The 16,965-nt window shown below is 35.5% G+C and overlaps 1 protein-coding gene across 1 annotated transcript in view; it reads left to right on the top strand.

The window, feature by feature from the left end:
* Positions 1-16,965, top strand: part of WNK3 (WNK lysine deficient protein kinase 3) — a 194,039-nt gene that overhangs the window by 140,518 nt on the left and 36,556 nt on the right. The window contains exons 11-17 of the mRNA XM_070291607.1: positions 3,263-3,327; positions 7,749-7,896; positions 8,535-8,651; positions 9,793-9,948; positions 10,030-10,081; positions 11,645-11,785; positions 12,343-13,271. Of these exons, the coding sequence (XP_070147708.1) occupies positions 3,263-3,327; positions 7,749-7,896; positions 8,535-8,651; positions 9,793-9,948; positions 10,030-10,081; positions 11,645-11,785; positions 12,343-13,271 (1,608 nt within the window). The remainder of the gene's footprint in view (positions 1-3,262; positions 3,328-7,748; positions 7,897-8,534; positions 8,652-9,792; positions 9,949-10,029; positions 10,082-11,644; positions 11,786-12,342; positions 13,272-16,965) is intronic.

The raw sequence follows: 16,965 nt of genomic DNA on the forward strand, positions 1-16,965 counted from the left end.
GCTGGTGTCATCATCCGAGATTATTGATATTTCTCCCTGAAATCTTGATTCCAGCTTGTGATTCATTCAGCCTGGTGTTTCACGTGATGTACTCCGCATATAAGTAAAATTAGCAGGGTGACAATATACAGCCTTGATGTACTCCTTTCCCAATTTTGAACCAGTTCATTGTTTCATGTCCAGTTCTAACTGTTGCATCTTGACCTACATACAGGTTTCTCAGGATGCAGGTAAGGTGGTCTGGTATTCCTATATCTTGAAGAATTTTCCACAGTTTCTTGTGATCCACACAGTCAGTCAAAGGCTTTAGCATAGTCAGTGAAGCAGAAGATGTTTTTCTGGAATTCTCTTATTTTTTCTATGATCCAACAGATGTTGGCAGTTTGATCTCTGGTTCCTCTGCCTTTTCTAAATGCAGCTTGTACATCTGGAAGTTCTTAGCTCATGTACTGCTGATGCCTAGCTTGCAGGATTTTGAGCCTAATCTTGCTAGCATGTGAAATGAGTGTAATTGTGTTGTAGTTTGAACATTCTTTGGCATTGCCCTTCTTTGGTATTGGAATGAAAGTGGACCTTTTTCAGTCCTGTGGCCACTGCTGAGTTTTCCAAATTTTCTGGCATATTGAGTGCAACACTTTTACAGCATCATCTTTTAGGATTTGAAATAGTTCAGCTAGTATTTCATTACCTCCACTATGTTTGTTGGCAGTGATGCTTCCTAAGGCCCACTTGACTTCACACTGCAGGATGTCTGCCTCTAGGTGAGTGATCACACCACTGTGGTTATACTGGTTTATCCATCATCCATTATTTATTTAATGGAGCAGGTAAAAGAAACATGTGTCTATTTTTCTTCTTTTTCTTTTTGCTGTTTGTAATTATATTCCATGTTGTGAAGAACATCCTTATAGCTAAATCTTTGTATGAACTCTTGATTTATTTCCTGATTTTACTATAATTTACTCAGAGAAAAGGACCAGGGTAGTATAAAACTTTTGAATATTATCTTACAAGCCTAAAGCCACTCTATGACAAACATTTGATTATAATTTGGCTGCTGCTGCTGCTAAGTTGCTTCAGTCGTGTCCGACTCTGTGGGACCCCACAGACGGCAGCCCACCAGGCTCCCCCGTCCCTGGGATTCTCCAGGCAAGAACACTGGAGTGGGTTGCCATTTCCTTCTCCAGTACATGAAAGTGAAAAGTGAAAGTGAAGTTGCTCAGTCGTGTCTGACTCTGTGCGACCCCATGGACTGTAGCCCTCCAGGCTCCTCCATCCATGGGATTTTCCAGGCAAGAATACTGGAGTGGGGTGCCATTGCCTTCTCCTATCATTTGGCAGTGCCTAGCAGTATATGACTAGAATTTTTACATGTTGCAGATTCTAATGTTAAGGTTAAAATTAGAATTATTTACAACTCTTTTGATTCTGTGTTGTCTATAAACTCTGTGGAAAAATATGGAATTATATGAAATGGGATGCTTTTGTATCTTTCCCCCCCCCAAATTACTCAGATTAATAGGATGTATAGTAAGATATTGCCAAATTTGCAGTTTATCGGATTCAGCCTTCTCAGTGAGTACGTACATGATAATATATTGCTATAAGCCTCACCTAAATATTTTTGTTAAAATAAAATATTGTACAATATTGGGTTAAAATCAGTGTTTCTTTGAGTAGTAGCTAACTTGTGTGCATTTGAAGCCGTTCTACTTTTCCATTCTGATATAATTCTTTGTTGTCAGCTGAAAGTAAAAGAAGAAAGTTGAACTTTGTTAATTTGATTTCTTATCTTGGTTTACAGAACACATCTTAAAATCAGTAGAAGAATTAACAAAATGGTATATATTTTTTTCCAGTCAGCACACTTGATATTCTCGTGTGCTTATATTCAATTATGGCATTTCTTTAAGTTTGGTTCTTTTATAGGAAGAGTATTTATCAATAGGGTTTCCCTGATGGCTCATGTTGTAAATAATCTGCCTGCAATACAGGAGACCCAGGTTCAATCCCTGAGTCAGGAAGATCCCCTGAAGAAGGGAATGGCTACTCACTCCAGTATTCTTGCATAGAGAATTCCATGGACAGAAGAGCCTGGCCGGCTGTAGTCCTTGGAGTTGCAAAGAGTCAGACACAACTGAGGGACTCACATACAGTTTTGATTATTTCCTTGGGTTAAATTTCTAGAAATGAAATTGCTAGACATTTTAAAAACTTGGATAATTTAATTGTTGAATTACCCTTCAGAAAGGTCTAGCCAGTTTACAATCCCATAAATCCCAGTGGTTTATGAAAATGCCTATTTTTCTATACACTTAGTATTTGCTATCCTTTGAAAATTTTGAATTATACAATGTAAGTAGTTACATAAAAGCAATAAAATGGGAAAAAAATAACCGAAGAATGCTATTTTCTTAACATGGTAGTGATTATAATATCTGTTATAAATAGTCCAGGGAGATGAAGGAATATAAGTAGAGTCACCAGATATGGAAAAGCTCAACTCATTCACAGGAGCTAGAGTTCGGTATCACTTCAAGGGGAGAAGAACTAGAGAATGAGGCAGGGACCAGTTCATTAAGGACTTAATATGTCATCCAAAGGGACTTAACCTTATAGAAGATGAGGTGCCATCATTAGAGGATTTGAACTAGGTAGATAAGTGATTGATTTTGATAGATTTGCATTTTAAAGTCACTCTGCTGTCACCAGTGGCAATACATTGGATGGATTAGATAAATGTTTAAAATTATTTTCCAATAGAGTTGAAACTTGCATTTGTAAAGGGCTTAAACTTTTCTCCTAGAAGCCAGTATTGCACCTGTTGGATACTAACACCTCAAAGGGATTGCTGGCAGTAGCTCAGTGAAGAGAGAACAAGAGAGAGCGAGAGAGACCATACAGCATGTTAAACCTTGAAGCACTGATTTATCTGTTTCTGGAGTGATAGCAATTCATTAGTAGTTTTGCAATTAGGACTGGAAGCCACTGAAAGATAACAAACAAAAGTATATGAAACAATGCTATCTTTTTTATGAAAAAGTCTTGGTGAATATCAATACTGCTATATTTTGTTTTTCTTTTTCTGGTAGTAACATCAATAGTAGGATTGATATAGACATTCAGTAATGTAGACATTCTACCTGGTTTGTGTGGTAACCAAAATATGAAATGTAACAGACATGTTTTCTGCAATAATAGCAAATTGCACCTTCAACTTGAAGTTTGCTGTTATAAAGTTTTATTTCTGTGCTATTTACAGCCTGTATCCCAAGCAGTTGGAGCTGAACAACAAGCAACTCTTCTAAAACCAGATTTAGTTCAAAGGTGAGTATCTTCAAATTAGTACCATGAAAGCAATGAGGGCATGTTGAAGTATTTGCCTTCTTTAGGTGCTTGGTCTCTTGACTACAGAAGCTTCTGTGTTCTAGTATTTGTGTGTATATTCAATAAAAATAGTATATATTATTCTTACTTTTTTATGTTAATAGGGATCATATGGATTGTGATATTATTGACCATTTTCTTGTTCACATTATTATAATAGTCTGGATTTTATTTTATTTTTTTTGGCATGTGGGATCTTAGTTCCCTGACCAGGGTTCGAATCTAGGCCCTTGGTGGTGAGAGTGCAGAGTCCAAACCACTGGACCACCAGGGAATTCTCTTCATATTCTGCTCTTAAGAAAAGATTGTAAGAATTTAAAAAAGGAAATAATGTAATTTAAAGTTCCAGCTAATCTAAATAATTTACAACCAGATATAATAATATATTATTATAAAAACCAGATAATTTTATGTATTGTATATATATAATTGTATTTTCATTTGGTAATAACTTTCTGACCCAGGAATCAAACTGGGGTCTCCTACATTGCAGGCAGATTGTTTACCAGCTGAGCTACCTGGGAAGCCCCTATCTTGTTCAGATTGGCTTAATTTCATTTGTTCTGTATTCAAAGTCACTGATATTGATTCTTTCCTTTGTCCTATTCATTCTGCTATTGTGCAAAATGAATCACTTATTTCTATGATTGTATTCCTTTTATAATTTCCATTTGGTTCTTCCTTAATATATTCTATTATTATGAGATTTTCTGACTTTTCATTTGTTTCAGGAGTAGTTGTAATTGATCTTTGAAACAATTTGATAAAAAAATCTTTGTCAGGTAGTTCTGATTCATCCTGATTCATCCTGGTCTTGGCATCTCTTGATTGACTTTTCACATTCAAGTTGTGATTTTCCTGGTTTTGGGTATGACAAAGAATTTTCATTTGTATCCTGGACATTTTGGACATTATGTTAGGATATTCTGGATCCTATTTAAATCCTCTATTTTAGCAGGCAGTCACTGTGTTTAGGTGCCAAGGTACTTGTTTATTGATACTTCTGTGGACTATGGTTTAATGCCAATTTAGTTTTCAGAGTCCCTGTAGTACTATTCTGGTCTGCTTTGGTTCATCTTATATCACTGGGGCCCACTGCTGGACCAAGGGGTTGGAGAACAGAGCCCTAGGCCCACTGCCCTAGGCTCTCTCTCCAGACCACATGCTACTGGTGGAGTTCCCACCAGCATTACCAAGGGAGGAAAGGGCTCACTTTAACTACCTTCTGTTGCTGAGTTAGGGCTCAGGAGACCACTGTGCTTGAGCTACCTTTGCCTTTTGGCCAAGAGTCAAGAGACGCTGAACTTAGACTGCTTTCTGTCACTGGGTGGGTAACCAGATGCTTAGCTGCTATATTTTTCTTTAAGTCCTGGGAGTCCCTAGCCAGTCTGCCTTCATCTTTTCACTCTTCAGTGCCCTCCTGTGATACTCTACTGTATTATTTCCAGGTTTTATTGTTATACTTAGGGGTATAATTTCTGCCATCTTGTTCCAAACCCTAAACTAGTGTTTTAAAATAACTTTGTAAAGTGAATGATACAACTGCATTGACTAAAATTATATCCGTTTTATCCTCTTAAGGTGTTATGTTACTGCTATTTCTATGTCTATTAAAGAACTAAGAGCAGTATTACTGAATCTTCTTTCTCCACTTGTAGTTATGGAAATTCTTTTTCACAGGGACATAGAAAAAATATTAGGGGCTGTTGTTCCTTTCTTGTATATCTTTATACAGATACTTCATGAGTAGTTCTTTAGGAGAAAGGACTTAACCTAAAAATCAATTTTAAAAATATCTGGTGCTTACAGACCTCATTTAAGTTTCAAATGTGTTGTAATATATTCAAATGTATTAAGGAAAAAGCTGAAAAATACCTTTGATACAGATCAACAGAAAGTCTGCCCTGTCATAATCATATTGAACCTTGAACCTGCAAAATATAGATAGTTAGAATTAATAATGTTGAATAATTTTCACATTATTCATTCAGTTTTTCTAACCAAAATTGTGGTGTATTTTTTCTTCTTCCTTCCTCCCTCACTCCCTCCCTCCTCCTTTGTTTGTTTCTTTCTTTCTATTGAGGTAAACCTGACGTACACCTTTATGTTAGTTTCAGATGTACAATATAATGATTTACTATGTTTATATATTGTGAAATGATCACAATAAGTCTAAACATTCATCACCATATATAGTTAATAAAGATTTTTTTCTTATGATGAGAACTTTAAAAATCTACTCTGAGAAACTTTGAAATATGCAGTACAGTATTATTAACTATCATCTCCATGATGTACATTATATCCCCATGATTTAATTATTTTATAACTGGTATTAATAGTTTGTACATTTTGACTCCCTTTCACCCACTCTCTACCTTCCCCCCACTCCTACCTCTGGCACCCACCAGTCTATCCTCTATATCTTGAGCCTGGGAAATTTTTTGCTTGGTTGTTTTTTCCTATTTTTAGATTACACAAAAAGATCATATGGTTTTTGTATTTCTCTTTCTGACTTACTTCACTTAGCATAATGCCCTCAACTTCTATGTATGTTGTTACAAATGGCAAGATTTCATTCTCCTTATGTTGTTGTTCAGTTGCTAAGTCATATCTGACTCTTTGCAACCCCATGGACTGCAGCATGCCAGCCTTCCTATCCTTCACTATCTCCCAGATTTGCTCAAACTCATGTCCATTGAGTTAGGTGATGCCATCCAACCATATTATCCTCTGTTACACCTTTCTCCTCCTGCCCTCTGTCTTTCCTAGTATCAGGGTCTTTTCCAGTGAGTCGGCTCTTCACATCAGGTGGCCAAAGTATTGGAGCTTCAGCTTCAGCATCAATCCTTCCAATGAATATTCAGGACTGATTTCCCTTAAGATTGACTGGTTTGATTTCCTTGCTGTCCAAGTGACTCTCAAGTGTCTTCTTCAGCACCACAATTTGAAAACATCAATTCTGTGGCACTCACCTTTTTTTATGGTCCAACTGTCATATCCATACATGACTACTGGAAGAACCATAGCTTTGACTATATGGACCTTTGTTGGCAAATGAATGTCTCTGCTTTTTAATGCACTGTCTAGGTTTGTCAGAGCTTTTCTTCCAGGGAGCAAGCGTCTTCTAATTTCATGGCTGCAGTCACCATCTGCAGTGATTTTGGAGCCCCCAAAAATAAAGTTTGTCACTGTTTCCATTGTTTCTCCATCTACTTGCCATGAAGTAATGGGACCAGATGCCATGATCTTTGTTTTTTGAATGTTGAGTTTTAAGCCAGCTTTTTCCACTCTTCTCTTTCAACTTCATCAAGAGCCTCTTTAGTTCCTCTTTACTTTCTGCCATTAGGGTGGTATCATCTGCATATCTGAGGTTATTGATATTTCTCCCGGCAATCTTGATTCCAGCTTGTACTTCATCCTGTCTGGCATTTTGCATGATGTACTCTGCATATAAGTTAAATAAGCAGGAAGACAATATACAGCCTTGTCGTACTCTTCTCCATTTGGAACCAGTCTATTGTTCTATGTCCAGTTCTAACTGTTGCTTCTTGACTTACATACAGGTTTCTCAGGAGATAGGTAATGTGGTCTGGTAGTCCCATCTCTTGAAGAATTTTCCACAGTTTGTTTTGATCCACACAGTCAAAGGCTTTAGTATAGCCAGTGATCAGGAGTAGATTTTTTTCAGGAATTCTTTTTATAGCTGAATAATATTCCTTTTCTTTATCTAATTTTCATTTCTTGTTCTGTTTCCTGTACTATTCCTGTCTTCCACACCTCGTCTATCCTCTGTTGATTTTGTTACATGAACAGGTATATTATTTTAAGTTAGAATTGGTTTTTAGAATTTTATTTGAACATATTAATAAGAAAATCCTAAACAAACAAAATAAAATTGGTCAAGAACATCCACTGATAAAAGCTTCCACAGAGGTCCATCACTAGCAGTGTTTTTCTTTCACTCCCATTACTATGAGATGTTTGCCTAATACATACAAAGTAATCTCAGTGTTTCGTAACTTTTAAAAACAGCTTCATTGAGACATAATTCACATACCATTAAATTTTCACCCATTTAAAGTGTACAATTCAATGACATTTAGTATATTTGCAAAGTTGTACAATCATAACTTTTTGAGAGATATTGTACAACTTATATATTTTATTTAAACTCATTATTATTTTATAATCGAGTGTTTTTCTTAGAATTTTACCATCAAAATGGAATGATTCTAGCCATACAGGGATTTCAGATGTTATAAATCTGATTTGGGTTAAATATTGGACTTTGAGAATCATAGAATAATATCTTCTCTGAGAAACTGAATTGGAGTTGGCTTTTTTTTTTTAAATAATAGTTTGAATCATGATGTGGCACCTGTGAAGGAAAACACAAATACGCCTGATAACCCAAGTGGAAATGGCAAACAAGATAGGATCAAACAGAGAAGAGCTTCCTGTCCTCGGTCAGAGAAGGGAACTAAATTTCAGCTTATTGTTCTTCAGGTCAGTGTGTAAATATGACTTGGTTAAGAGTGCATGTTGAGGTCTGGGGAGTCAGGGAGGGGCAATGTTGCTGTGGCAGTGAGTATAGAGTATTATGAAATTCTTCAGCAGACACCTTTGAGCACAAATCTTTGTATTTGTGCTGATTATTTCCTTATGATAGATTCTTGGAAGTAGAATTATTGATCAGAATATGAAGATTTTTAAACTTTCTCAATACATATTTCTAGATTGCTGTCCAGAAAGGTTGGACCAGTTTACATTTCTATTATTAGTGTATTTTTCTTTGCTTAAAGGTCAATTTGTGGGATTAGGAGAATTTTGAAAATGATTGGCCAGATTTAGATCTTTGCATTGCAGATAGTTATAGGGACTATTGTAACTGTTTTTGGATTTTTATAAAAGTTGTGTTCCTTTTCTTTCCTGATTTTTTTGCTGAATAATTTGAGCCTTAGATTTGTCATACAGTGATTATTTAGACAGTATTTCACCAAGGGAAAAGCAGAATCTTTTTAGATTCTCAATATTTTAGACCATTTTTTCTTATATTTTATGTGAGCTCATCAAAATATTTCTTGTTTCATTTGCAAAGAGAAGGCAATGACTGACTCTTAAACTAGTAAAATATTTGTGCCCAGGTTTCTACCTCTGGAGACAATATGGTGGAGTGTCAACTGGAGACACACAATAACAAGATGGTCACCTTCAAGTTTGATGTTGATGGTGATGCACCAGAGGATATTGCAGACTATATGGTAAGTACAGAAAAGACAAATTATTTTCCCTTCAACATTCTTTGTCTTTTCCCCCTTTAATTCTCCCCCATCATTTACTGAGAGCCATATTTTCTTAGGGTACTGCTGCTTTTTAAAATTTGTAAAGAGCTAAATTGGTTATGATCAAAAGTAAGTCACTATACCCCCTCTGGTGTCAGTATATTTATGTGTAGAATATGAGGGAGTTTCATTAAGAGAGGAGCTAGGTCAGTGGTTCTTAACTCTAGCTGCATGTCAAAATCAACAGAAGAGCTTTTAAAAAACAGTCCTTTGGGGAATTACTTAGAGGTCCAGTGGTTAGGACTTGGAGCTTTCACTGCAGTTGCCCAGGTTCAGTCCCTGGTTGGGGAACTAAGATCCTGCAAACCACATGGTGTGGCCAAAAAAACCCGAAGACAAAAACAGTTCTGTTTCCTGGGTCCCTAATTAAATTAGAATTTGGGGGGATGAGGCCTAAGCATTAATAGTTTATACAGTTATAACATCTTACATAAAGGTGTTCAAGTAATGTTCATCATTTCATTTAGTTTTTGTATTTTCTTTGAATCGCTAGGCTTAAGTTAGTATTCCCCTCTTTTTTTAGGGGAATGGGCTAGGGTGGCAGGAAGAGTACATAATACTTTCGTTTCTGCCAGTTTTCTTTGGATATACATTCCTGGCCAAGCAGAATTTAACATTTGAAAATGTTAATAATATTGTGAATTCTGCCTCTTATTCACCTTAGTATTTTGTGAACTGTCTTGGGGCCATACTTTATCATCTTTAGAGATGTTTCATTTTGTGATTTTTGATTTAAAAGCTTTTGGGTTTGGACATCCTAGTTTTAAATGTAAACATTGCCTCAGTTATGTTCTTCAAATGGCAATTAATTTATAGAATGCCAAAATTTTTTAAAATGTTGGCTTCTGGTAAGTAGTGCCAATCTGACAAATGCTGGTGATCTCAAGTAGAAAGAATAATTTAATGTGTTGTCTGGCATTTTATTGCTAGTCTTTCTTAACTCTGTTGTGGCAATCAGATCTAAATAGCAATTAATTTTTCTTTATGGTAGTCATCATATTATAATTTTGAAGACATTAAATGCATTCTTTTGAATAGGCTTACTTTTCCTTTTGGATAGGTTGAAGATAACTTTGTCCTGGAAAGTGAAAAAGAAAAATTTGTGGAAGAATTGAGGGCTATCGTAGGTCAAGCCCAGGAGATCCTTCATGTTCACTCTGCTACAGAAAGAGCTGTTGGAGTTGACTCTGTTACTGTGGAACCCAGCAGTAGCCAAGTAAGAGCAGTTGCTTAGCAAATAGGTCTTCTCGAATATGTATCAGGAACTTCTTTATTTATCTATTCATTTTTAATTCAGACAGGATCATCTGAACAAGTACAGATAAATTCTGCATCCAGCCAAACCAGCAGTAAGTATATTTAACAAAATTTACCATTTGGCTTTTGAAGCAAGACATTTGGAAACTTTTAATTTACATACCTTGGGAAGGATATCAGCCAATAAAGGAATTTGATAAATTGTTAATATAGGTTTCCCCACACTTTGAAAGGACTTTATAGTTCAGAAATAAGAAGTAAAAAAAGTGAGAATTAAAACTCTTCTCCAGATTTCCTCCAAGTATTGGTTCTTTACCTGATTAATTTATTTCTGAGTTGTCACATGGTATGTTATCAGAAAAGCAGTCACAGTACTGATGACCTTTAACAGCTTTAATGTTTGAACTTAACTGGCAAGTTTTATTTTTCTCCTGATATGAGATTGACAGCGACTTTCTTAACTAAAATCACTGTGTTCTGAGTTTGCTTCATGTTTAATATCAGTAGCATTCGTTTCTTGATTTCATTCCACCAATGATATGCTTCTACCTGCTCTGATCACTAATAAGTTTTTGTAAATGAGATACCAGATAAACTTCCATGGACTAAAAATGAGGTCTTCTATTTTCTCTTCTCACAACCTTTTTTCTCCATTCTTTTTAGCTCTGATCATAGGTATATTTAGAGTATCTGTGAGGGGGAGAAGAGCCATAGACAAATGAGGACCTCTGAAGGAATTAATAATAGCATGAAGAAACAACAGGTGGTGTGGGAGTCATGGAACCAGATACCATTATCTTGAAAGTTAGATTGTTTTAGGATGCTAGGGTTCTCCTCTGTCTTCATTTTCTTATTAGTAGGAGTTTGAGTAGATTTCTAACTGGCAAAGTAGGGTAAAGTTTAAAAGAGAATTACTTATTTGAATAAGTTAACAAAGTAGGAATACAGATGTAGGGGCTTATTTTTCTTTATTTTTTAAGTTGTTATAAAGTAAAATTGGCTTTTTTTCTTTTGGTGTAGAGTTCTGTAAATTTTAGTCCTCTTATAGATATGTATATACATATACACATATACGTATACATATATACGTATACACAGGGGCTTCCCTGGTGGCTCAGAGGTTAAAGTATCTGCCTGCAATGCGGGAGACCTGGGTTTGATCCCTAGGTGGGGAAGATCTCCTGGAGAAGGAAATGGCAACCCACTCCAGTATTCTTGACTGGAGAATCCCATGGACGGAGGAGCCTTGTGGGCTACAGTCCACGGGGTCGCAAAGAGTCGGATACGACTGAGCGACTTCACTATAGATATGTGTAAGCACCACCATAATCAAGGTACAAAACAAAGATGTAGATTTTAATGGAAAAAATGCTTTTCATTTTTTTCCAAAAAGAAGTGCCCTGCTTTTAATCACTACTGATGCAGTGTTCATTTCTGAAGAATCCAAAATCCTTCTCTAAAGATATCTTGCACTTAGTTTTTTAGAGTGTTTGTCAATTGGGTTTGGGAGGTCTGGTCTTAGAAGTAAGTTAGCCTAGTGCTGTTGGAAATGGAGATAAAAGACAATTTGTTGTTTTAACCTGATTTTCTTAGTTAACAAGTTAAACATATTGACAGTTGCTTACCATATTAATTTTTGCCAATTCTTTCTACAGATGAATCTGCTCCTCCTCAGTCATCCCCAGTTGGTCGATGGCGATTTTGTATAAATCAGACAATAAGAAACCGGGAGGCTCAATCTTCTCCTTCTCTTCAGCAGTACATGCCTACAGTTCCTGGGTTAAACCTACTTTCTAGTAAGTGTTTGTTGTCTGCACCTTTATTCAGACCTAGAAGATGGGGATGCAAAATATATACCATATCTTTAAGTTGTTTTCATGGAAAAGACTCTGATGCTGGAAAAGATTGAAGGCAAAAGGAGAAGAGGGCAGCAGAGGATGAGATGATTAGATAGTATCACCAACTCAATGGACATGAATTTGAGCAAACTCTGGGAGATAGGAAAGGACAGGGAAGTCTGGCGTGCTACAGTCCATAGGGTCGCCAAGAGTTGGACATGACTAGTGACTGAACAACAATATGGGTATTATATTTCATTTAAGAGAATTTCCATAAGCATTTTTGAAGATGTTAATATTAGAATATAACTTAAGCCATTTAAATTTCATTATTTATGAAAAAAAAAAAGGTTTTTCTCCTTGTCAGGTTGAATTCTGTGTATTTTGATTCTTATTTACAAGAGTAGTTTCACACTGGTTCTGCACCTTGTTCCTCCTTGTCCCTTTTGAGTTTGGACTAGTCTATGCTTTGTGCTTACCAATACATGCTTAGCCATTCTTTGTTATTATTTCAGGTCCAAGAAACATAAGTAATAAGGAAATAACACAGGACACACTGCTTACTCTAGAAAGTAATCCGTGCCAGCGTGTACTTTTCACCTCCACATCACAACACAAGGATGTAGTTGATGGTAAGATTTCTGAATATGCCAGTGTAGAAACTAAGCAGCCAGCTATACTTTATCAAGTAGAAGATGACAAGCAAATAACGGCACTAGTTGCTAGTAGTTCCGGTCATACTGCTACTTCGGTTCGTGCAGTTCCACTTGAATGTGAGGGACTCACCAATGAAGCAGGCATATTTCTACCTGTGTATCCAGGTCACCAAGCTGCCAGTCAGGCAGCTTCTGATGAGTCAACTCAGATTGCTACTAACTGTCTTACAACCCCGGCATTTATATCTGATCAAAAGCCTCAATCCTTACTAGTGCAGCAGCGAACTACGGATGCAGAATTCATTTCCCAAGAAGGAGAAACTGCAGTGAACATGGAAGCAAGTTCTCCTAAGATGGTTGTTCCCACTCAGAATCCTGGCCTTGAACCAACCAGCCTTCTATCCTCTACTGTCCTGGAATCAGATGGGGAAAGACCTCCAAAAATGGAATTTGCAGACAACCGAATTAAAACTCTGGATGAAAAATTAAGAAATTTGCTCTATCAGGAGCATAACATACCTAGCATCTACCCTGAGAGTCAGAAGGATACCCAAAGCATAGACTCTCCATTTTCTTCCTCTGCTGAAGATGTACTCTCATGTCCAGTGCCAGAAGTCATAGGCACCAGTCACTGTGGAATTCAAGATAGTACTGCACAGTCCCCTAATTTTCAGCAGACAGGCTCTAAGATTCTGTCCAATGTGGCTGTGAATCAGCCTGCTAACATATCAGTGTTCAAAAGGGACCTGAATGTGATAACTTCTATACCCAGCGAATTATGTTTACATGTAAGTATCATTCTTTCTAACCAATTCCTTATGCTTTTAAAAGAAATGCCTTCTTTTCTAAAGTTCTGTCCTTTGAAATGAAATTATCTATGTCATAAGATTCTGAGGTCACAGGTGTTTAAAAGACCATGGCTTAGGATGCAGGGGCCTAAAACTTCTTAATAGAGGCAGTAGAAGTATCTTTGGTGAGACCCCTCTGTTGAATTAGCTAGGAACTTGTGAGCAATGTTTATGTTTATATTAATGACAGAACAGGACTGATAGATTGTTTTAGGGGATAGGAAGAACTTGCTTTTAGATTTCCACTTAAAAATACCTATTATCAGTTTCCTTTTTAAAATTTTATGGTTCTAATTTAATCTTGTTTGTGGGTTTTTTATTTGAAAAAAAAATTTTTAAGAAAATTAAAATCCCCCATAATCTCCTGATTTGTTTTTTTCTCAATGTATTTAATGTAAGAATTTAACTTCTCTTTTCTGTTCCTTCAGCTCGTAGGGATAACCACTATCTGGTGCTTATCCACTATATGGTACTTATCCTTCTTGACTTAAGCTTATACAGATCTAGATAAAAACCTATAACTTTTTATTCAATAAAATTGGATTGTGCTATAAACATATTGGTCTACAACTTAATTTTTTATTTTATAGTATATCATAGACATTTACAAATATTTATCACTGTATCTCTATTATTATTAATATATAAGTAGTATATGCATATATATAAAGTAAAATCCACCCCACTTCCAAACCTATAGACACAGCTGTTAATAAATCTTCCCAGACATGGTTTTAACTAACATACAAATATTTATATAGCACTTTTTTATATGTATTATATCTATTTACAAAGATACAGATATATACTGTATATTTATATACATATACTTCCTTATATACATGTACTGTTCTGCATTTTTTCTGCCACTTACAGACATCTATTCATATCAGAATCCATAGTTTTACCTCACCTAACAGCATAACATCCCATTGAATAAAAATAACTTATTTTTTTATAAACTAGTAATTTAAAATTATGCAGTTAATGCATAAACACAAAATTTCAGAAGGATAGGAAATTAAATTGTTGTGTTGACACTCCCACTCCCCAAACATTTAAGTTCCTGGTTTTAGTTCTTGTGGTCATTGCTATTAATAACTTGTACTTACTGATTTTTGGATTTAGCAATTTCCTACAATAAAATCTGACTATTTCTCTGAATGGTGGAGAAATTATATTTTCTCTTTCCTCTATTTTTCTTCCCTATACACCTCCCATTTTTTATTACTTAAATTACATTTTAGCATTAGCAAAGTTTATAACATCTACATTTTTTAATAGTTGGTTATGCCTTGTCTGTAGGTTGATTGGAAGAATTGAAAATCGGTAAATAACATATTATATGTGTTATCTGATGATCATGTAATGTGATTAGAACCATAAAAAATGAAATGTAATTCTCTCTATTATTTAAGCTTTTTTGCTCAAAAGAAAATCTTCCAAGTGTCAAAGTCAAATGGATTCTTTTATTTGTTTCAAATGTCCATTTGATCAAACTTATTACCTGCCACTGTTTCTGGTGTCCTAGAATTCCATTTTGTTTTCCTCCTCAAATGCTTCTATAAATAATATTTTTAAATATGTTGCATGGATTAGCAATTTGATTTTTTAAATGTCCAAAAAGTCTTTATTTCATTTTTTAATTTATTTATTTTAATTGGAGGTTAATTACTTTACAATATTATATTGTTTTTGCCATACATCAACATGAATCTGCCACAGGTATACACATGTTCCTCATCCTGATAGTAGCATCATTTTGAGTTAATTTTTGTATATGGTGTGAGATAAAGATCCAGCTTCATTTTTCTGCATGTGATCATCAAGTTGTTCCAGCAGTTTGTTATTTTATTCTCTTTATTGTTATTATAAATGAAATTGCTTTTTAAAATTTCCTTTTCTGATTTTTCATTGGTAGCATATAGAAATACAATTGATTTCTGATTGTTGATGTTATATCCTTCTACTTTGCTTTGTTTATTAGCTGTAATAGCTTTTGGTGGATATTCTATATAATATATAAGATCATATCATCTGTGAATAGACAGTTTTATTTCTTCATTTACTTTTTTTCTTATCTATTTAACTTTTCATTTCATGTTTTCCATCTCGTTGTCCTTTTGCCTTTTGTACTGGGAGAATTTCTCTATTTATAAGCTGTTTATAATCTCCTATTCAGCTATTTTTTATGTAAAGGATTATATTTTTAATTTCTAATAATTTCTTTTTCTTATGGATGTAGTATATTCACACATGTCTTTTTAGATATTAAAGCCTTATTCTATGTTATTAATGCTATTTCCTTGGCTATTCTATTTGTTGAGTTTAGTGTTTTCTTAAAGTACTGATTTCCCAAAAGTGTTGGTGATTCTTCATTGTGTACTCAGTTTTTCTTTTTCCCCCATGAGATTCCCTTTTGGTCTGTTTGTAAATGTTATATATAATTACTATATTCTTACTCTAGTAATTATGAGGGAGGCGTGGGACATGCTTCCTGGCACTGGTTATTGCGACTTGTCTCTGATGCTGCCTAGAGGGAGGTCTAATAGCTAGTCTTCAAAAGTAGCAGGGCTTCCCCTTACTCCTAGATCTTATCTCCTCCCTATATTGCTGATATTTTTCTTGGCCACAAACATTTTCCTCTTGCCACTCTTATTTGGGAGCAGATGCCTCTGATGTCTTTTCTTTGTTATGGAGGTGGGGTAGGAAGGTGCAGAACTGCCTGGCTGTTCCTTCTTTGGTACCCTAACCAGTTCACTCTTCCATTCAGTGGATATCTACTGAGCAGTGAATAAGTCAAGATCTGTATTTTTTGTGGAACTCACACTCTAGTGGGGGAAAGTAAATCCTAAACAAATTAAAAGGGCTACGATAGGATGACTAAGGAATTACTTTAGATAGGGTAGTCACAGAAGGATTTGTTTGTGATGGTGATATTCACAGGTAGAGACCTGTTTTAGGAACCAAAAGAAGGCCAGTAAGTAGTAGGGTGTTACAAGATGATGTTAAAGTGACAGATAGGAGACAAATTGTGTGTAGCTTTGCAAGCATTCTGTCCAGCTACTCATCCTTTTGGTTGTTCAGGGTGCTCTCTCCTGCTGCCCATATCTCCCACCTGAGTTTACTGCATTTTGAAACAGTTCTTGTATATGTCATTATGCAGATTAAAGGAGGCTACTTTTTCCTCCTTTAATCTTATATGCCTGTGTTTACATCTGTTTTTCCTGTTGCACTTATAGCTTTGGGTTGATAAGAGAAGCTAGAACTTGTATTTAATTTATCATCTTGATCCAGTTATTACTTAATAAAAATCTTTTCTGTAATTTCAGTGGGACCAATGTTATTGAGAGTTTTTTTTTTCTTTTTACAAAAGTAGTATTTTAGTCCAAAATAGGACTTTGGAAAATAAAAACTAGTTGTTTGGAATTTTACTTTTAATGACTGTTGACTCTAAGTATTAAAAGTGCTTATCCCAAACTGCAGATTACTTAGTGCTGCTTTTAGGCTGTTTTGGAGAAGGAAATGGCAACCCACCCCAGTATTCTTGCCTGGAAAATCCCATGGATGGAGGAGCCTGGCAGGGTACAGTCCATGCGGTCTGAAAGAGTCGGGCACGACTGAGCGACTTCAC

This window comes from Ovis canadensis, chromosome X (assembly GCF_042477335.2).
Source record: "Ovis canadensis isolate MfBH-ARS-UI-01 breed Bighorn chromosome X, ARS-UI_OviCan_v2, whole genome shotgun sequence".
Taxonomy (NCBI): Eukaryota; Metazoa; Chordata; class Mammalia; order Artiodactyla; family Bovidae; genus Ovis; species Ovis canadensis.